This window comes from Opisthocomus hoazin, chromosome 1 (assembly GCF_030867145.1).
Source record: "Opisthocomus hoazin isolate bOpiHoa1 chromosome 1, bOpiHoa1.hap1, whole genome shotgun sequence".
Lineage (NCBI taxonomy): Eukaryota > Metazoa > Chordata > Aves > Opisthocomiformes > Opisthocomidae > Opisthocomus > Opisthocomus hoazin.
This window is the reverse complement of record NC_134414.1, coordinates 103,849,867-103,872,654: the sequence shown is the minus strand read 5'-3', so window position 1 is coordinate 103,872,654 and position 22,788 is coordinate 103,849,867. Positions and strand designations below refer to the sequence as shown.

General features: G+C 40.9%; 1 protein-coding gene across 3 annotated transcripts in view; it reads left to right on the top strand.

The window, feature by feature from the left end:
• ABCG1 (ATP binding cassette subfamily G member 1) overlaps positions 1-22,788 on the top strand; it is a 62,274-nt gene that overhangs the window by 23,784 nt on the left and 15,702 nt on the right. For all 3 annotated transcript variants that reach the window (XM_075431513.1, XM_075431503.1, XM_075431522.1), the window contains exons 3-10: positions 12,394-12,511; positions 13,278-13,410; positions 14,830-14,880; positions 18,531-18,676; positions 19,379-19,502; positions 20,584-20,698; positions 21,340-21,488; positions 21,672-21,773. In XM_075431513.1, coding sequence (XP_075287628.1) covers positions 12,394-12,511; positions 13,278-13,410; positions 14,830-14,880; positions 18,531-18,676; positions 19,379-19,502; positions 20,584-20,698; positions 21,340-21,488; positions 21,672-21,773 — 938 coding nt within the window. The remainder of the gene's footprint in view (positions 1-12,393; positions 12,512-13,277; positions 13,411-14,829; positions 14,881-18,530; positions 18,677-19,378; positions 19,503-20,583; positions 20,699-21,339; positions 21,489-21,671; positions 21,774-22,788) is intronic.

Genomic DNA, 22,788 nt, shown 5'->3' with positions numbered 1-22,788 from the left:
TATCAGTTTTGGAGGCCAGTTGCTGAAGTTTCTATCCATGTCTCTGCTCCTGGGTGTATACAGTAGAATTAAAGACTCAGTGCCTGAGTTTAAAATTTGCTTTTTAAAACACCTCTAATATTTTCCTCTGAGTGTGTTTCAAAGGGTCCTCCTGGCTCCAAGCGTTCCTCAGCCTGCTTGTGGGAGAGAATGGGATGGGAGCAGTGGGAATGTGAGGAGATGGAAGTGCTTGTTGCAGTTTGCAGTGCAGAATTGGTTTGAAAGGGTGGGAAGAGGCAGAAGGATGTGCAGCAGTTGTTCAGAAGATTGGATGAGTGAGGTTCGCAGCGGTTGCCTGTTGTTCAGAGAAAGTTTCTGCAGCAAACTGTCATTACTATTGCAGTTGGGTAAGGCTGCTGGGAAAAACTGTTTTTTGTTTGGAGTCAAATGTAATATTTTGAGTAATTGAAGGTGGACTGTGATTTTTTTTAAAGGTCAAACACTGTGGCAGCTTGTAAATTGCAGTCACCAGGACTGAAAACATTTTTCAAAATGCAAGAAATGTGGCTCCACATGTCTGTAAAGGCTAAGAACAAAATGTTGTCTTGTAAGCATGTAAATCATCATAGAAGTTCTGTGTTTTGAACAATGAGTCTTGTTTCTAATAGTCTAGGAAAAGGTACGTTTTTTTCTTCTGCAGTTTGAGGGAGACATTTCATCACATTCCAGTTTAACCTAGAGTCTGTGATAAAGATGCATGCAGAAGTATTAGGGAAAGCTTTTCTTTACACACCAAGCTCTTCAGACTGGATAGTGCCATCAGGCCCAGCTTGGAGGAAGGACGTGCTGCCTGACTTCAGCTGCTTCTGCTGTAACTCCAGAAAGCCCCAGGGCTTTCCTCTCTAGCCCTTATACAGGTGGGTAGGAGGAGAGAGGCGAAGTTTTACTTTTGCTTTTTTCCCTTCCTGCTCTCTTGCTCTGTGCATGCATGTGGGTGGGGAGAGGCTACGAGGAGGAAGGGAGAGAGCAGCAGTGAAAAATATAGTGACTCTGGCACACCAACACAGGAGACCCAAAGTAGTCTTCTCTGAGGGAGGAAGGGTTTCTGTCTCCCTTGTTGTGGAGTGACCCAGCTGGATCTGCACTTCGAAATGAAGGCAATGGGGCAGTTCAGTTCATAACAGCTGCTGGGCTATTTTGGAATATCTCCTGCTTGAAGATTTTTTTCAAAAGGGAAGGGATGGTAGGAAGGGTTCTGGTTTTATCTGTAAGACTGTGAATAATACTATTTGTACTTTGAGTTATAAAGGTACTGCAATTACAAGAAATTGCTTTCTGACTGACTGGCATACGTAAACAGCTTTCATCTCTAAATCTATGTATCAGGCTCGTGACTTCAGTTTGTCATTCGAGAGAATGTGTCAGCCTTTCATTTCAAATTGTGTTTACTCTTCTTTTGTCAGGAAAGACCTTTCTTGCACACTTAAGTAACAGAAACAAAGGCAATTAAAAAAAAGTAGCAAAAAGCAATCATCAGACAAGGATTAGGCTATGGATATTTCTTTGAAAAGACATTTCCACTAGATTCAGAAGAAAGATGAAGCTGTGCGTCATTCATACAAGATTTTTTTTTCCCCTTTCATGTTTCCTAAGGGTTGAAGAGAAATTAGGGTAGCTGTTTTCTGTGCAGGCAAAGTACAAGCTATGACCCAGATCTCCAAATGCTTCAACATGTAAATACTGATTCTGAAGCCATCAGGTCTTGCTGCAAGAACAGATTTATTTGCATTCGTGTTTGAAGGTTACTGTCGTTCATTGACCCATTTAATTGTCATTCTCTATCCTCAGTTGCAGACACATGGCTTCGTGTGCATGCGTATGGAAGACGAACAGCTTTAACTCTCTCAGGCGGAAACATTCAACAGAGAAACCGACAAGAACCGAATCTTGCCGTGCATGTATCTGATTAAAATTAATAGGCAGGACCCATATATAGTCGTAATCATCCTGTAAACCTCTGTAGAAGGCTGTAACCTTGCTGTAGGACGGGCTAAAGGGAGCTATACAGAAAAGGTGAATACAAGGAAAGGCGCAGAGCAGCTGTTCCAGTGGGACTAGTATCAACCAATATGAAATATTTCCTTAACAGGAAGGGTGTCTCATAGTTACCTGGGCCTGTTACTGGCTCAGGTTGCATCAAGGGGTTACTTACGTACTTCGGCTTTGCCCGGTCATAGCCGTAAAGAGCATAGACTTAAAGGGGGCTGGCACAAACCCCATTCATCTCACAGTGTGGTGGAGAGGTGTAATCAATAGTTGCAGGAGCGAGGAGGTGTGCCCACGGTGCTGCTGACTCCTGTTCTGCTCCTCCCTACTGTTGGAGGAATGCATGTTTCAAGAAAGTCTATAAATTCTGTGTCCACCTGCAAGCACTTCAGTCTCCTGTTACTTGGTGGCATGGATTCTGTGTACGTAAAACCCATCCTGTTTATAGACAAACATTGCCTGGCCAGGAGATGTGATACAGCCAGACAAGGTGAGGGAGGTTGTATAGTCTATTAAACCTTCAGACCCCAAATTAGGGGGTTGCAAAGCTTGCAGCCTAAAAGACGGTCATATCTAATTAGTTATTCTGAAGAAAAGCAGTATTCAGATGCTAAAATAGTGCGATGAGCAGCCTGCATAATAGAGAAGGAGCATGGTGCACACAACTCTTATTTCGAAGTTTTGTAAGAGTGAAATCTTTACATAGTCAGGGCTTTTTGTTTGACTGCACAGTGTGGACTGTCAAATCCAATGTCTTGCATAAGTTTAATATCTAGTCCAGGGATCTGAGAGAACAATGAAATTAAAGGGACTTTGCAGATTCTTTATTATCTACAGTTTGGTTTAAGATTCTTCCTCAGCTAGAGCTCAGTTTCTCATCTGGATTGCCGTCTTCTCATCAACGCATTCTGTTTTATTATACAACGTAGCTTACAGTAACTAGGGATTTCATGTCATGAATCTTGGCTTGGGGGTTCATGATCTCTCCTCAGGCTCCAGCTGACTTTGTATTTTACTGACTTGCCATAGAAGGAAGTTAGCTGGTAGGTTTAGCACAAAAGAAGTGCACTGACAGGATTAAAATCTTAGACACCCACACAAACAAAATTCAAAACTTCTTTGAAGTTTGTTCTCAAACATTTAGGTTTTGATTAATATGTGATCTTCCAAAGCACATTTGGATTTTTCAGCCTGTGAGATGTTCTGCTTAAGTTTGAACCAAGTGCTACCAATACAGCGCTGGGTTCTTCAGCTAGCGGATAGCTTGAAGCAAAAATTTGTCCCCAGTTATCAGAGTGTAAAGTAAGTGCTAATTCTAACGATAATGTAAAAATGCAACATGTGATAAGTTTGTACATGCTGAACATAGGCAGGATGCTTTTTCTTGATATGTTCATAGGAAGCATCTGAACAAATGGAGTGCCAGTCCAACTTGAAGATTTTGAGTGTGCGCTTTGTGTGCTTAATTACTGCAATCATGTAAGCAAATGAGGGACCATGATCAAATTGACATTTAAAAGCACAGAAGATTTCTTGATACCCATTTTATTTGTGATTGATGCTGAAATCAGCCATGATTTTGTTGGCAAAGAATGAGATTTGTCGCAGCATCTAGAGGTTTGGTGTCTAGTCTAAGCCAATTGTCCTGAACTCCCACTATAGTTAAGAGAAAGACGCACTTCTAAAGGGTTATTTATCCCTTCCCAGAACAGGAATGCAAAATAGTTAGAATTAATTACGTGGCAGGTGTGGCTGTTGCTCTCTGTTGGTAATTTATGGATCCTAAACAATGACTTTAGGTTAAGTGTCAAATTTTAATATGTATAAAATCAGGTAGATTGAACGCTACAAGGCTTGCTGTGAGCATGGGCTAAGCTCTCCATTTGAGTTACGAATAATCTGTTCCATGATCACTAAGTGGGAAATCAGCTGTGGATCAAGAGCAGTATGTTTAAGAAGGCCTAGTTGTGGGCTATATTAAGAAGTGCAGTTTAGTCCAGCACAAAAAGCAAGCTTTGCTGCCCAGGGGTGTTGTTGTTTTGGGGTCTTTTTTTTGTGTAAAACATGAAAGACATGTTTTTAGGTTGAGAGGAATGGATTCCTTATTTCCAAGTTGGAAAAGTCTTTGACGCAAAGGAATTTGATTTGATTACTTCAAGCACTTGCTTAGCTTTTCTGCCCTCTCTGCCCTGTTGTTTTGGTGCCTGGCATGCTGTTTTATAGAGATTTACATAACGAAGGTTGTTTCTCTGAGGCAAGATACAAGAATGCATTACAATTGTAAATTCCCTTCTTTGTCCTGAAGCAGGGCTCAGAGCTTAGACAATGGAAAATCCTATTGTTCTACGTCCCTGAGAGAGGTGTGAATGGAATAGAAATATATGGATGTGTGGATTCCAAAGCCAAAGTGGCAAAAAGATTCATAAAAAGGTTTATTCGCTTGTGATACACAGATGATGGTAGAAGACATGGACCAAAGACCTGTGAGTTTACATACCAGTTTTATTTGGTAGACAGTTACCTTAAACATGTTTATTTCAAGTGTGACTTTGCCCCCCAGGCTTTATAGAGGTAAAGTTCCCATTATTAAAACAATATGTTTTTCACTGTGTTTGTGTAGGAAAGCTGTTTCTGTCCCACGCATTTTCTGGGAGTTAAAAGATGCCTCTTCCCGAGTATCAGTACCGCTAATTCACCTTTTAACTTAAGCCTGTTTGAAGTCAGTGGAGAGCTGGGGAAAGAAATGTCTATTTAAATAATCCCCATCAAGAGTTTTTCAAAAATTAAATTATTTGAGTAGTTATCAACTGATATAGATAAACCCTGTCATCTGAGAATTTACAAATTCTTACTTGAACATTAATAAACTCTGTCCCTACCACTGAGAGGAAAGCATTCTGTACTCATGTAGTGAGTGTGGAACACGGTGTCCTGGAGGGTTAATAGAGGAATTAGAAATATATGGAAAACATCTCTGTGACGATATGCCAATTCATGGAAACACCCTGGCTTTGAACTATGATTTAGGTGAAAAGCCCCAAGTATCTTCACCTTATAGTTGGGAAATGATTTAATATTTTTAATACTAAAATAAAGCAAACAAGCAATCCCATTTGGAATTAAATGGTTTGAATGGCCTAGCATGAGTTATGCATAAAGGGTAATTTCATTTAACTGTAAATCCTGTTTGTGTTTCAGAATGGAAAAGAAAAGGTATGTCAAGAGATGGATTCCTGGGTAGCACAAACTGCTGGAAGGTCCCCAGCTGCTGGACAGGCTGTCACACCTCCCCGCCCTGCTTGTGAACCCTGCGGTCTTGTCCTGGCAGTGGCAGTCCTGCAGCCCATGCAGCTGGAAACAACCCCTCTTCATTCTTAATTTCCCAGGAACACTTTCCAGGTGGACGGGCTTGCTGTCCTTGCTGGTTGTGTAGGTGCACTTGAAAGGCAGCTCAGGGGAAGTGATGGGGGGGTGTCCTGGGGAGAGAGGGCAGAAGGACACTGCCCACTTCAGTGACAACATCATCTGCTGTTGCTGTGAGCTACTTCTGAAACTGTGTTCTCTGAATAGCCCAGACCCCCAGGCTGGGCCAGGACCTTGCAATGGCTACTAGTCATTCCATGCATCTTCTGGTGTATGTATGGCTATCATGTTTACATGCACAAACGAGATGGCTCTGTGACTGCTGAGTTGTAAAGTGGAACTGTAAATCATCAGGAACTAATTTACATGCACAATTATGTTATTTACGTGCAAAGAAGAGGAACCTGCACCTCTTTTCATGTGCAAATAGACTATGTGGTCGTGACTGTGCGCTCTGAAAGTAGCACAATAAATACGAGATATTTACTGTCACTGCCCTCAGTGCTTTGCCGCGCCAGCCTGCTGGTCTTCTGCAGGTGCATACTTGCTTCTGGTGTTGATGGAGGTGCGCACTCAGTGCAGGGGGGAACAGAGGAAGTAAAGCGTGAGGAGACTGAGAGACTCCGTAGCATGGCAGTATGGGGTAGTTTTCTCTAGGAACTTCACAAAAATCTCTGTGCTGCCTCTGTGCTTACCCCTGCCCCACAGGATTAAAACTCTGTTAGATGAAGCAGATTGGTGTATTCTCTACCAGTAAACATGTAGATGTTTTGCTATGACAGTGGCTTCTGCTCAGAAGTGAGAACAAGGGCTGAGATGCAGAAGGTAAATAATAGACTGAGAGGGAACAGACGAGGATTTTTTGTTGGCAAATTTACATCTAGATGTATAGAAAAGGCTTTTTGCTGATGTAAAAATGATAAAGAAATGTGTTTCCTAGCTAATGTTTTATTACTTCTGCAAATGTTTCTAGTGTAAATCTGGCCTTGAGCTGTTACCTCTGTGTGTGTGTGTTTCTCATCTTGTGTTTCTCTGCAGAGTTTCTGCTAGCATTCCCCAGCTGTTCAGTTTTCTGATATCAACCTAAAGAGTCTACAAATGAAATGTCTGCCAGATATCATGAGAATGTTTTCCACATCTGGGTGAACTCTTGCAAGCTCGTTCTTTCATCCCTGAGTCACTAATTTTCCCTTTAATATGATATGTGACCGGGTTAATCTGTTTTTCCCTTACTTGTGTTGCTGTGCAGTAGGTAATCCAGGGAATGATCTTTAGCCATTGAGGCATAGGTATGGCGGATCGCAGGGGCAGTGGCAAAGTCACAAATTTGCTGGGAGCCTTGTTCCACAATAGGAGGACTCCCTACTCCTGCCTCAGGGGGCAAGATGTGGATGTGACGTCTTGATTCCATGTTCCCGTATTCGGGTTTTGTGTTGGAGTGCCGAGTTTCAGCATCCGTGCAGGGACAGGAACGACTCTCACACATTGATGCAATGCACAGTCAGTTCACTTTATTGCTCTGCTTGCGTAGTTATATACATTTTTCATATCTGCACACGCAATCACGCTTATTCTTATAGGCTACAGACATAAATCACGCGCTGTTCACGCACCCCACGTTCCCTTATGATTGGTAACTATGCACTAACGCCAATAGCAACAGACTGTCTCCACGTCCTTGAACTCATCTTGTTTTTGCTAACCCACATCATGTGCACTATCAGAACTTTCTCAATTGTTATTCTTAGCTGTCCTTTCCAGCGGCCTGTTCAGTTATGCTAACTGTTTTGCTTAAGCGGCCTAGTCATGCTAACTCTCAAGCTACATCAACCCGAACATTGGAGAATTCCTTGGGCTTTGGCATAGTTGTTTTGACTGAAACAAGGAACTGAGATGAGGGTAAAATTGTAAATTTTAGAGTAGGAAATGGAATTTCTTTAATGGAACAGAGTCAGTATACAGTGCCAAGAAATGGCTGCAGTTTCTCTGTATGAGTTAACTAACAATTTGACTGATCGTACTGTGAAAGAACGAATTTGTGTATTAAAATTGCTGTTTAAAAAGTTTGTTGCTTGTTGAAGGAATTGAAGTAAGGCAGGTTAGTAATACAGTACTTGCCAGAAGTGTCTTCTGTATTCTAGCTAGATGTTTATGAGCAGGAATACATCACAACCAATCTAAAAAAGCACCACAAAAAGCTGTAGAAATATAGTCTTTGTATATATTTTTTTAAATAAAGAAATGGTGCACTTCTACCTGGCTGCAGGTAGGGAGTGTGGAAAGAGCAGGCTACGATGTCATTGGTTTTGACATTTAAAGTGCCAAAGGCTGTTTGTTTTGTGGCTCGGTTTTCAGTCGTTTGTGGTTTTGCCAGACTTGAACTGTTTGAATTGAAATTTCCTATGTTACCTGTTTGCTATAGTGAATTTTCTGAGAAACCTTTGAGCAGTTTCAGGCCAGTTGCAGGGTACCAACAGCTATTTCCTACCTTCAGAAGAGCTTGTGATGAAAGAGAAACAGTTCGGATATGTTGGGAAGGGCAAATCCTGCTCTAATTGCAGCGAGCAGGGAAAGCCTGCTGTGCTCACCTGGGACCCGAGACAGTCTCTTGGTGCTTATTGATGGTATCTAGAATTAGGCTACTGTGCCTAGAAACTTCTAGGAGTCTGTGTGACATTTCTCTGAGTAACAAATGAGTATATTACCAGCAATGAAATGCAAATGAATGAAGCATTTCAGTCAAAAGCCTGGAGACGGTATTTACCTGGGGAAATTCACTGTGTGGGTAGGAGTGAATTTTGGTTGTGGTTTTTTCTGGTGCTGGTGCAGACACATTCTGAAGCATGCGCTCCTACCTTAAGTATGAGGAGGAGACGTCTTGCTTCTTTCCAGATTAATCATAATTTGTATGAGAATGGTAAAACCAAATCTCCCCAGAAATCCTTGTAAAATCCATGAGGAAGCAGATAAAACCATCCACGTTTCTCCCTTGCATCTTGACCAGAGACAACAGGTCATCCTCTGTCAGCTCATTAAACAGGCGGTGGCTGTGGGCTTTGTGGTGTAGCCAGGCAGTGAGGGGAAATCTGCCTCTTGAATGGGGGTCTGTTCAGGCTGGTCATGTGTTTGTGGCTGCGAATCTGGTCTAGTATCACAGTGCCTGGAGTTGCCTTTCCGTGAGAAATCCTAACGTGGGAAAACAAAACACATTTCGCTTCTCAGGAGAAGCAGTTGAACTCTGGAATGTAATGTGAGGTGAAATTAAGACTGAAAAATTTTGCATCACTTGAATTTTCTGCTTCGGTGTTGATTTCTTACTTTTTGTATTCTCTTTTTAGTGGATTGGACTGAGAAATCTGTTTAGTGCTTGTTCTGGTTGATGGTGGTGTATTAGTGTCCTGTTGACAAATTTGTGTTTGAAGTAGTTCTTCAAAACTGGTATTTGGGGTTCCATGGACATCAGCCCCTAAATATATTTTTAAGAGTGAGGCTGCAGTAACTCCAGGAGCGGACACTGGAAAACTGAAAGGATCCAAGCTATTTTCCATTGGGAGGCAAAACAGTTTTAAGAGAAATACCTGCAAGTCATGATGCTAAACGCGGTCTTGGTGTAAGTCCAGTCCAAAAGGAGACAGCCACTGTGGTACTCGAACTGAATAGCCTGCAATATGCACCAATCTTGGGATCAGTTCGCTTTGAGGTTCAGCCTTTCATTAAACTCTGGGGTACCAAAACTCCTGGCTGCACGGATCATGCACTGGTCACCTGAGGAAAAGGAGGTAGTCCAGGTAAACCGGGATTGAAGGTGGTCAGAAATTCCTAATATACGGCAGATGGATATGCAACAGTCGCTGTACTGTGAGAAAACAATCCCCTCCAAATGCATAAATCTGTTTCTCGTGGAAGACATGTGGCCCAATATAGAAGTTTTAGGTCAACAGATTCAGTTAAAGATTAGCCTCAGTATTCTGAAAGAGAAGACTGTGGTTACTTAGAGACTTTAATTCCCTGTAAAGGATTATACTGGGCACCACGCTACTGCTGCAGCGTAAAATCTTTCTGTGGGTTCACTAAATTAACCTTTGTAATAGAAAGGCTTCTAACGTGCTTCCAGTCAAAAGAAGACATGGTTTTCAGTTTGTAACAGCTTAAAGTGCTAATGATTGGAATCCTGATCTAAAATTCGTAGTTTCTTCTATTTCTTCTTAAGTCATGTTCCTCTACTGTTTTGCAACTGAGTTTCAGAGGTGTGTCCTGGTCTGATTTAACGTAGTGTGCGGGATACTTAAAATGGATATTTCCATCAGAGGGGCAGAAACAAGTGCAGGTAATGAGAGGGAAGATAGTGCAATTGAAGGTAAACTGATTATCATTTGTGAAATTATGTTTGGAAAAGTGACTTTAATGGATGTAATGTTAAATCTTGTGGTCTTATGTAGTGAGAGGACAGGCTTCAATTTTAGGTAATGATGCATATATTGATAGATATTTTCAGATGGTGACTGTGTATTTTAGGTTGTACCTCCCTCAGTATTCATAGCTGTACATATTCTTTATGCTCCCCTGTAAGTTTGTGCAATGCTTACTGTCCTGATCTTGACACTCATGACGAACGGACTATTAAAAAACTCTGACAAGAACCCTTTACCCTGGAAATCTGGATCAGAACAAGCCCGTATCATAGAACTATTGTAATGGAGTTTCCATGTGATGTTGTGTCATGTTGGACTGCTTTGTGGGGCAGACAGGGGATAGAGACAGACACCAATGAGTACTTTCACCCATGCACTACACATGGGACCCAGTGAAGCAAATCCTATCCCAGTGGAAGTTAATGACAGGCCAACTTGGCTAGCTTTTGACCAGGGTGATAAAGAGTCTCCTAGTTGCGCATAACTTATGTGTGTGGTGGGTGGGTGCATAATACAAATATTTGGTGGTATAGTCTAATGTTTAAGTCCCTTACAAATTTAACAAGCCTTGGAGGTAGCTGGTTCTCATTACACTTAAGGGGTAGTATGAAGGGCTTTGTAGATCCCATTTAGTAAATACTGTCATGTTTGAAAGGTCTGATCTCTTCCTTGCCCTTTTCCTTCAAATTCTGATTTCCAGAAGGTGGTGACATTGGTATGAGGGACAGGCCTGTTAGACCATGTCGGGGTGCCATGCATTTCTGTCTTCGAAATAGCTCTTCCTTTTGATAGATTGTCTTCACTTTTGTTCTCAGGACTTGCTCCATAAACAGATGTGAATACACTGCTGTTTTCATACCCATGATACCTTGTCGCTTCCGAACAAGTCATTTCTTTCAGGTCCAGGACAAGATTTTGGAGTAAAAAATTACTGACCTGTTTAAAAAAGGTACTCAGGCAAACTGTTGTTTTGATACATTTGATCAGTTACGTTTTCTAGGGCATTTGCCATGAAAATGGTAGGATCAAATATTTCTAGAGAGACTTTTTGTGGATACTACTTTCCTCCCAGGTTGGGGTATGCTCAGAGAAGAGTATTGGCTGTGGATTTCGGAGACCCCATGGCAGCATGACATTAATGGTTTTGGTGCAAAAGTTTGCTCTCTGTGGCATTCAATGAGTGTGCACTGAGACTAAAGAGAAGAAGAAAATTTAAGGAGAATGCTGAGTGAGGATGAAAGGAAAACAAGAAATCATGGAGTCAGGAAGAAAGAGAAATCAGAAGAGCATAATCCACCCTTCATTTTCTAGGAGCTTGCAGACAATGTGATGTTTTTACAGCATTTCAACTTTCCAGCTACAGACGATGCTAATGATAATCACAGGACTGGGATAGTTTACATGTGGAATGTAAATGCTGCCTGCGTATGCACCATTATGGCAAAATGGATTGCCAAATCCCAACACTGCATGTAAATGGATCTTCCACCCTTCTGTTTTGGTTTTAATTTAATTACAGAAACATTTCCAACATATGAGATTGGTTTTGGACACCTAACATTTTTTTATTATTAAAAATTTTAACTAAAAGCATTGGTAATTAAAATAAGGTAAGCAAGCAAAAAAAGAAAAGAGAAAGTGATCCTGAAATGTTTAGATGCTGATTAGGGCTCTCTCCATCCTCCCCACCCAGTCCTTTTGCCTTAAAATGGGAATTGTGCAGGACAAGATGGATGCAACTAACTCCAAATGTGGATTTCTCATTGCAGTCCAGTTTGCTTACACCTACAGTAACATGGAGTTTGGGGATAAGGTGAGATATTGAAGTCGATGGTGTGGTTATTCTAGAACAACTTTGCCTGAGGATATACTCATGGCATGATCTTCTGAGGTGGATTAATCTAAATGAGAAAAAACCCCTTCATGTTCTTAATCTGAAATAAGCATTTCTGTAGGAATAATTTTTACAGATCTATTGTAGTCAGTCTCCCTGTCTAGACAAGCCTTTAGAGTTCTTGTGATAAGAGAGTCCTTATGGTAAGAGAATGAAGCCTGTGTGTCTCCTTTTGCTGTGTTTTTCGTCATACCTCTTTTAGCAGGGAACGAACAAAAGCATAGGGCTTTGCCTGTGAGATTGTGGCTATTACTCTCCGAGAAGTTGTTGTTCTGGTGAGAGAGCAGAGTTTTTGCATTGAAGATGCAGTGATTGGGGGATCTGCGCCAAGGCTGTGGAGTTACGTTAGCTGTGGAGTATTAGCTATGGTAGCGGAGACACCAGCATCCTAGTAAAATACTCTGACAAGACACTTAGCAAATGGCAGCAAGGCTTCTTAGCCCTGTTTGGAAATTTTCCTAGAGTGAATCAAGAGAGTGTGATCCCGTAATCCCACCATACTACTTGTTTAGTGGGAGGAGGCTGCTGCTGCTGCTGCTCAGAATTTAGCTTTTGGTAGTTACTGCAGTGTGCTGATCTCAGCATCAGCCTCTCAGTAGGTACCTGTTAATGCCAATTTGTCATCAGTATTTAAAAGAAAATCATTGCCCACCAGAAGTGATTGTGAATGGTTCAGTGAACTTTCCTTTCTTTTTTCAGGTTATAAGACCCTTTTGAAAGGAATTTCAGGGAAGTTCAGCAGTGGGGAACTTGTTGCAATTATGGGTCCTTCTGGAGCTGGGAAGTCAACGCTCATGAACATTCTGGCAGGATACAGGTCAGTAACAATGAAAATCGTAAGTAAGATAAGATCACCTACCCTGATGGCTCCTTGGACACAACAGCAGAAGATATCTTAGCCCAGTGTTTGTAGAAAACATGTATTTCACAGATTTTGAATTAGATTTTTACTGCTTATATTTTTTTCTGTTTCTTCTGTTCTGGTCACTTAGGATTTATCTATTAACGAGTCATCAAAAATAGGAAGCAATTTGAAGTCCAAAACACCAAAAAAATTTCTGCTTTCTAGCTGTGTAACAAATCTGACTCAGTGTCTTATGTTAGTGATATTTTTAAAACCACATTTTATAAACACTTGAAAAAAATGACCCTCCTTAGTTACCACTTTCATAATGTTGATGTTTTCTTGGCCGAACTGCAGTGTGTGAGGTGACTGGTTCATCTTGCTGAATCCCCTGTTGTATGTCCGAATACAAAGTGTCTCTGTGTTGTTGTTATTATGACGTGAGGAACAGGACAGAGAAACCTAGAAAAAATCACTTGAAAGGCTCAATATTTTTTCAGACATTCACATAAGACAGCACAGATTTTGTACTAACTTCGAGTAAAATTTTCAGCAACGTTGCATGAAGCCTCTTATGAGAGAGAGCATAATCATGAAATAAATTAGTTAGTATCCACTGTATCAGTTTTGTTCGTCCACATAGTGGGCAATAATTACCTAAGAATTCCGCATACTGAGTCCTGTGGCAGCACAAGTGAAGGCAAGATTCACCCCTGGTTATTTTCTTGGTTTGTTTCAGAGAGACGGGAATGAAAGGAGAAATCCTCATCAATGGGCAGCCTCGTGACCTGCGCTCTTTTCGCAAAGTCTCCTGCTACATCATGCAAGATGACATGCTCCTTCCTCATCTGACTGTCCAGGAAGCTATGATGGTGAGCTTTGTGTCTTGCTCTAATTTATTTGGTCAGGAGAAAGTGGAAAAGTCTTTGCGTTGTGCACATGTTCTTACTCCTGGTAATGCCACGAGCCATTATTTCTATTTCATCCCATTCAATGAAAGTGCTTAGACTTCGATGATGCCTTGAATTCCATTTCAGACTCATCCTTCTGGGGGCCATCTGAGCTTCTTTAGCTTTATGGTTTTCAATTTGTGGTCAGGCATTATGATTTGGAAGAAGATCTAAGGTTATACTCTTTAGACCTCCCAGAGAACGGAACCTGCAGTTCTGCACAGAATGAGCCTGTGTAGGCACCATCTTTTTTCCTGTGTGGTTGTTGAGTAACCTTGTCTCCCTTTCTCCCAATCTTCCATGTTCTAACTGCACAATGCTCTTTTGAGTTGACCATGGTCTCTCTGCTACTTCTACTCTTTTGTACCTTTTCTTTAAAGGCATTGTATAAAATCTCTTCCAGTTCTTCACAGGAAAACAACAGGAACAGAATAATTCCAAGACTCACAGGCAACGTAAATTCTTCTTACTGTTTTTCAGAGCATCAAGTTACTAATTGCCAGCTTGACCAATCAGTCTAGAAATGCCTGTTGCTCAGGTTGAGAAACAAGCCATTTTTCATCAGAGGATATTACCAGATAAGGCGAAGGTTGCTCATACTGTATGGCAGTATCAATTCACAAATTTTAAGGCCGGAAGAAATCACTATAGCTTTTATGTGGTTAATTTTCTGCAAAGGTTTTTCTCTGTGAGGAAATTTTCCTTCTCTTTTGTTACTTGAACATTGTAGTCAGAGTCCCATGGGACCACTTTTGTAGAATTGGGCCCAGATGATACCTGCTGTCTAAATTAATCAATCAAGGCTCTGACAAAAATAATTACTTAACAGTTTAATTGCTTCTAATACAGGTTAATCATAATGTCTTGTGGAGCTGCCTCTTAGGACAGCAGATGACATCTTTCAGAAATTTATTTCTTTCTGTGCTTATTTGTGCACATCCTGGAGAATGGCAGAGTTTTTTGGTTATCCTTATGATCTGGATGAAGCACAAATGAACTGTGATGCTAGCATTGCCTGAGAAGTTAGTGGCTATACAAAAAACATGACTGTCCCATCTTCCTCTCAAGCTCTTTGACTTGGAGAATGGCCTTTCTTTCTAATACGCTTTTTGTCAGATGCTCGAGTGATTGCATACGTCCGATTATACTCAGTTACCTACTGCACAGACAGACGTATGTGACACTTGTGATTTGAACATGGTAGTTCAGCTTAAACTTTCCTGGCTGGGTTGAAAGAAGTTGTTTAGGTGTTACATTGGGATATTGTGCTTGACACATCCACTTTAAGTGGTTGTTGTGCTTCAGACTGGTTCAAAATCAAATTTCATTGTTGCATTCCAGGTATCTGCTCATCTGAAACTTCAAGAGAAAGATGAAGGCAGGAGAGAAATGGTATGTCTGCTGTCCATCAGACCGAGAATTTTTGGGGATGCCAGAGGCCCGTGAAGTGCGCTCTGTAAAGCAGACATTTTTATCTAGCACTGAATTGCGTTGGACCTGTAATGATAGAATAAATCATAACCTCAAAGTTGACAGGTATCATTATGAGGGAATGTTTGCTGCAGTCTCCATGAAAATTGCTTTCAGCATCAGAATGAGTAGATAATTGTTAAAGATCTACTGAAATAAATTCACAGGTTTTGTAGGATTCCTGTTAATGTACCTTAGCACCTTAGATTCTCTCACATGCATGTCTGAGGGCTCAGGCATATTGTGTGTGTGGCGAGATAAATCAGTCATATCTGGCAATAGTGAGTGGAGGCCTTAATTTTTCCAAGGACTAATGAAAAACTCAGCAGTTCTTGAAACTGCTGCAGAATTTTCTGTGCTTGTATTTGAAAGCTGTGCTTGTGGGCATGTTTTTGCACTGGACAAGTTAATGCAGTTGCAGTTAAGATTTTGAAGCTGTGTCAGGTGACTGAGGTTTGGACAAGTAGGAAACCAGGCTAAAACATACACATATCTTCTTTAAAATGCTAGGAATGAGTTGCACACGTTACTTTTGTACATTTGCTGCATTGTCCTGCTTCTGCCTGCAGCGGACACATGGCTTTCCTGAGTGGGAGAGCGGTCCTGGTGTGGTTTTGCCCATGGAGACCTATAACCCAACTGGACCTGCACAGCAAGTGTGCTCCTCTCACCCATCTGATTGCCATGATTCCTCCCCATAGTTTTGCCTGACACAGGGCTTGTCCTTTTAAAGAAAATACCTTGGAGGTGTGTTACCAGACAAAATGTCTTCTGGCGTGTTAGCTTGTGCACGAGGCAGCTTTCTCAGTCTGACCCTGCATGTTCGTAAGGACATGCAGAGCTCAGGTGTCTCTCTGTGCTCGGGAGGAGTTACCAGAGCATGCCGAAGCCCAGGAGAGGAGCAGTTCAGTGCTGCACAGCGTGTTTCAAGGCCGTATGTGCCCAGGGAGGATAATGCCTGGAGCTAAACATAAACAAAACATGACAGCACTGGTGAAAGCCGCGATGGTTCAGGTTGTTGAGAGAGTTGTGAAAAGTGAAACAGTAGCTCAGAAAGTGTTCAGAGGTGTTTTGGCTGGCCTCAAGCTATGTTTGAGTCCAGCGTAAGACAGCACCAACAAGAAGATGGTATGATCTCTCATACAGTGCCTCCTTGAGGAGGAAGCCTCTGTTATCTGGGGGTTATGCTGAGGGCTAACGGGGCTCATGTGATAACATGGCCCCGTGGCTAACGTTGGGATTTACCTTCCAAGAAGGCCGACTGCTCCTTTTACCTTTGTTAAGGACATGTATGTTGCTCTGAACAAGTCTTCTAGTGGCTTAGCAATTCAGTTGTCCCACCAATGAAAAGAGAGTTACTGTTGGTATAGGACACTCCCAATGTTTTTGCTACACCTAGTCCTGTAAAATTCGTGTTTTGGGCTTTCCATGATGTTTCAGTGTTCTTTTTCATAAATAGAAAGAGGGGTGAGATTTTCATTTTGGTGTATTTTGTGCTCCCAAAGCCATGCGCTGAGGAGACCCTCTGTGGGTGAAGTAGGAAATCATGTGAGTGACTGGAAGAAGCCACCTTGCAGCACTCAACTGAAACAGAGTTGTGCAGGAGGAAGGAAGAGATGAGGGGTCACAGGAGTGGGAGTGGAGCATGGACATGAGAAAGTTGTGGCCTGCTGTCTCAGGAACATGAGAGGTTTCCTACTCTTTCCCAGATGCCAGTTTAATTCATTTTCTTAGTTGATGGAGGTCTGAACTTGACTTGTTGGACTTAACCATTTAAGGAGTCTCTTATTCTAGTAAAAGATGCCTCTGGCAGTAGCTGGCATGTGATTATTAAACAGAGGTTTGTAAAGGAGAAGGTAAAACTGCTTCTGACCCACCTGGTGAAAAGTGTACCCTTTGCGTGAAAGGTGAAAACTATGGCAACTTCAAAGGTAGAGAAGCCATTTTTGTGGCTGTTGTTTGTCAGCATTTGCTTCCGAATTGGAACATTTGGCATTTCTTCAATCTCAAAGACTCCTTGAAAATCAGAAAGAGCTCCACAGACAGAAACTTGCAGGAATCAACATATGTTTTGTAGCTTAAGATTGCTCTGATTCTCTCAAACACTTTTTTTTAAATAAGATAAATACAGGTTTTTTATTGGAAAATACATTTGTTTAGAAACAACTGTTGATTTTATTTGTACCTGGAAAGTCTTAATTCATTTACACTTTAGTAAGTTAGGACAAGGAAGTTAATTCACTTGTTCATACTGTCACTGTAATTACAAACAGCTCTTAGAGGAAAAATCTGTGCTGTATGCACTTACTCAACACGTATTAGAAGGGAAGTAATTTTCTGGGTAGTGTTACTGGCCTATGGTGGACTAGGTAATTAGTTTTATTGTTGTAAATTGTAAGGTAAACGTTTATCATAGATAAAGTTTGTGACTTTATGCACTTGCGTTAGCAAGATTATGGGTGCTTGTTTAAGACAGGGACAAGTGAAAAAGCTCCAGTGAACCATACTTTACGTTCCTAGTTGACCTAGCTTCTGCTGCCCGTGTCCCGTAGCATCCTTTGTAGAGATAAAGGGAAGGAGGTATTTGAATGCTTCTCTCGGAGAGCGAGGGTTGATGGGTTTTGTTTGTTTGTTTTCACCTCTGATTGAAAGAGGTAGCTAACAGATTTTTACCATGTTAACCAGCCTTTCTGGAAAACTGCCTCTATCCAAGCAACTATTACTTTATAAAATGACAGGCTCCTTTTCCTATATTTTAGTTCAAAGTTAAATGTCTGGGCTTCCTTTCTACGTTATGAAGTGGTTATTCTTCTGATTGCTGGAGTAGTGTAGCTTGGTTTCAGCTATTCTTATATTTGTGTTTTTACTGATGGCAGAGAGCTGTTTTCCTCATGGGCCACCAGGCTAGATCTACAGTCACTGAAACAGAAAAATTTGTAGCAGCTGGGATTGTTCTCCTTTTGCTCCAAAGACCCTGGGACAAGCTGTGCCCCTCCTGAGGCTGTGCCTTGAGGAAATTCCAAACATCTGAGAGTACATGTGACAACAGAATTGACTCTGAGGAGAATGAAAACAGTTAAAAGCAATGGCCATACTTGAAAGAGTAGACTGTGAAGAACAGATGAGATGGGAGCCGGTCAATGCTCTGTAGAAACCACTGATTTTTGTTGTGCAGTTCTCCAGTCACTTGCAAACAGAGCCTAGAAGTTCTGTTGAAAGAAACTTGTTGGTTTCACTGTGTGAAAACTCCTCACATGCTGCAAAGCTCTTTTGGTATCAGTGCCATATCCAAGGGGTGCCATTAGAAGAACTGATTGCCACTGCATTTTTGCAGGCAAGGCTTCCATACTGAGACAGAATTTGGGTCAAAATAGTAAATGGTAGGCTGTTAAGTCTCAGTGAACCTAATAAATGTTTAAGATCCGCCTTTCCTTCATTAGATGGAAAAAAGCTGAGGTGTATGGATGGTGAAACAAAGTCATGAGGTAGTTTACATTCTCCATGAAAATCAGTAAAGAGGCTTTTATTTTATGCTAACAAATCTAAATGACACATTGTTGTGTTTCCTCTAGGTAAAGGAAATATTGACAGCCCTCGGTTTGCTGACATGTGCCAATACAAGGACTGGGAGTCTTTCTGGAGGCCAGAGAAAGCGTCTTGCCATTGCTTTGGAGCTGGTGAACAATCCTCCTGTCATGTTTTTTGATGAACCAACCAGGTACTTCACGGCCAAAAATCAAAGATAGACAAATACTGCTTTGTATAGTAGAACAGTGCTGCAGAAAGGTTATTCACCTCTTAAGTCCTTGGAAGAGGCTCATTTTGTGTTGCCTCTAAATACTGAAGAAGGCCACAGGAAATAATTTGACTTGGGTACTGAGTGCCTTGGGTCACTGCTGTAACTGCCAAACCATGGGACTATAAATAATTTTTAAGGGAGACATGAACAGAAACAGGAAGGAAGAGAGAGGGAGGGAATTATTTTCAGACTGTGGCATGAGTTTTCTTTTTCGAGCAAAGATAGCATGAATATAAGCATTTTAAAGTGTGACTTTTAATAATGAATGTAGTATATTTAGAATCAAATTCTGTGATCAGTCTAGGAGGAGGCTTGGAGAACTATGAATATGTATCTATTCATTGAAGTTAGGAGCATTTAAATCTGCAGTCCTAAAATGTAGAAGTCCCTTAAGGCAGCTTTGAGAATACTCCTGTTTTTCATTCTCAGGCATGCTTGCAACTTAATTAAAAGACTGATAGAGAAATACAAGTGTAAGGTTGGCATATGATGAAATTAAACTGCTACAGAAGGAAATTCTAAAACGATAATGATGAGAGATCAAAATAGCAAATACATGTGCTAGTTTGAGTGGTGCCTATGAACTTGTGGATAACAAACTACTTCTTTCCTTTTATTCAGCGGCTTGGATAGTGCATCATGTTTTCAGGTTGTCTCTCTCATGAAGGCTTTAGCCCAGGGTGGCAGGTCCATCATCTGCACAATTCACCAGCCCAGTGCTAAACTGTTCGAGTTGTTTGATCAGGTATTATTCTCAAACTCTTTCTTTTTGTGTGTTCTTTAGGTAGGTTATGCTTTCAAGGCTACACTCTAAGTAAAAATGTGAATAATTCTAGTCGGTGGTTCCAAATCAAATGAAGTTAAATAAATAAGAGCAAAATATACTTTTTGATTGTGTTTTTTTCTTCTCTGACTGTTTCCAATATATACATGTAATGTTTTTAAAGAACCCAGTTGGTACGTTTGTGAAATCATGAATATTGCACTTGTGATTTTCATGCCTTCACCCACCACTGCTTCTGGGCACAGGGCTGTCAGTAAAGTAAATGAGAGGTTATTTAAGAGCAAGAGAGCTTTAGTGCCGATGTCTGCAGTGTTACTAGTACACATTTTCATCCTAGCTACACAGGTGTAAATTCAGAAGAGTTTATTAATGTGAAAGAATAATAATTGAAATTTAGTCAGTTGGAGATCTTTTCTCTAATGTAACAATGGGATGTGGACTGTGCATGTTTAAGTTAGATTTAAATTTACTTTAATCTTGTTAGGAGATTTAAATTAGACCTGTAAGAGCTAAGAGAAAACCCCCTACATCATGGGTGAACAAGCTCTTGCAGATTGCCAGTCTGGCAAGGAGGTTTATTAAAGTCAGTAGTGTGGCTAAAAGTAAGAATAATCAAGCTGTTTCCCATTGCTGTGCTGTTCCACTTCTCCTTTCATTCCTACATTCACCAGCCTTGTCTCCCAGTCCAAAATATCTGCAATGTGTGGAAATTAGATGGCTCCGCCGTACAGTTTCTTGCCTGTTTTCAGCATGTGTCTAAGGATGGAATTAGTCTGTTTCTGTGTTAATGTTCTTTGAGTCCTGGAGGGAATGTTTGCAGAATTCAAACATTAAACATTGATTTTCCATTAGTTGTAATTCCATGCAAAGGTAGTTCCAAGTGGCGACAAATCTTCCCAAAGTGTTTTTCCTGCAGGGACAAGAAGAGGTCATTAGGTTCATGGATTGCTGTCACACAGATAGCAGGTTCAAATATCTTGATAATAACTCAATTTTTTCTTTTTCCTTCCCCCCCCCCCCCCCCTTTGCATTTTTTTTCCAGCTCTATGTTTTAAGTCAAGGTCAATGCATTTATCGTGGGAAGGTATTAAACCTAGTCCCTTACTTGAGAGATTTGGGTTTGAATTGCCCAACCTACCATAATCCAGCAGATTTTGGTAAGGACAATTTCAGTAGTTCATTTAATTTACTTTGCATTTGATTAGCACCGTCAGGGTAATGGAGACCATGGTGTGTTTTATAGTTTTGTACATATGCTTGTGTACATACATGTACCAAAATTCAACATAAAATTGTTCAGATTTTTTGTAAGTAATTTGAATGCCATCTAGTGGTAAAATCTAGTGAATATTTCTCTCTGGTAGAAGTCCAGGTCCAGGAAATGAAAGATAAAGTGTACTGTTTAGTGTTGCATAGTAGTTAATCTTAATGGCTTTTCAGAGTGGCTCCAGCATTCTTTTTTTTTTTACCTGAACAATAGCAGTGTGGTATTGTACAGCTAATAGCATTGAGGGGTTTTTTGTTGTTGTTTCTTAATTCCAAAGAAACAGTAAGGACCACAAAAATAGACTTTTGTCATTTTTGGTTACCAGAACTATCACATATTCACTTTCTTTCTGCTAAAATGGTTCGTTGAGCTTCCAGGATTAAGAGAACCCTCTGAAGCTTTATAGACAGATACATTTAAATTGCATGTGTATACATATGAATTTGCATGAAGCATTTAGACCCTGTTTTAGACGAAGCCTTGTATCTAGTCAGTGGTGTAAACCAGTAACTTGCCTTCTGGTTTATGTAGTTATGGAAGTAGCATCTGGTGAATATGGAGACCAGAACGGCCGGCTGGTAAGGGCAGTACGGGAGAGGATATGTGACACAGACTACAAGAGAGATGTTGGTGGTGAGAATGAGCTGAATCCCTTCCTCTGGCACCGGCCCTCTGAAGAGGTATTTTGTATATCACAACTAACGGGCATGGCTTGAGGTTGGAGAGGGAGGAAGAGAATTTAAATCCTCAGTCAGTGGAGGAGGTTTCTGGGCACATTCAGCTGATGAGAGTGGGGTTTTGTGAATGAAAACTAAGCAAGATACTGCAAAGAAAGAAGTTTATTCTTTCATGTGTTTCCGCAGGATTCCTCCTCCACAGAAGGCTGCCACAGCTTCTCTGCCAGCTGCCTAACCCAGTTCTGTATCCTCTTCAAAAGAACTTTTCTCACCATCATGAGGGATTCGGTAAGACTGCCTTTATAATATCTTTTGTAGCCAAAAGGTCTATTCAGTTGATTGTGATGTACTGTAATACTCCTTAAAGGTCCTGTCCAATAGCCCGTGCATGAAGATTATCACAGAATTTCAAGGGAAAGAGACTGATCTTTCAGTCTTGCTATTAACTGCACCATCTTCATTGTGAACAGTAGTTTCCTTCACAGGAACTCAGAAGCATCCGGCCTAAAAGCCTAAAGCCTAAATCCCCTCTGTGCTGACAGGTCCCTTACACAGTTATTTATGCTACTGAAAAGTGACTGGGAAGTTGTACTGGTGTGTCACAAAATTTTTTTTTCCAGAAAATTCAGGGTGGCAGAGATAATAATTTCAGTGTGATGTAAGGTTAATACTTTAAATATTTATTTTTCCGTGCAATACAGAAAATTGGTAATTAAAAATTTTGCTTCCCTGAAATGGGAACATGTTTTCATACATTTAATATCAGGATGAAGTGGGTATCGTAATGAAACTCTTCGTTCCCCCCCAAAAAAATTTCTTTCATATTTTTTCTTAAAAATAAACAACCCCCTTCAAAATTCCAAACCCTGCAGTTTTCACATACGTTCATTAAACGTTTCGAGTGCCTAGTTTGCGTTAACAAAATGCAGTGGGACTTTGGTTTTTTACTCAGTAAAGTTTTTCTTATCTGTAAGTAGCTGAGTTGTTAGTGAATATGAGAGACAGGACATTTAAGAGATATTTACGTTGTCTGATTGATGCTTTGAAATGTCTTCTAGATAGGATTTCCCTTCATTAACAGGCATGAGTTAAGGAGATGAGCTTCCTCAACTAGACCTTACATGCACATTTGTCCAAGGAGCTCACCTGTGTACAGGATAATTGGTACTGGTTGGCCAAATGCTTTTCTCTGTGGCAAATTTGCAATTTGATAAATCTGAGGAGGGTTTGTCTGCTGCTTTTTCTGCATTTCGGAAGATTTTCAGTAGCTTAACGTGGGGCGGGAGGAGTACAATATATACAT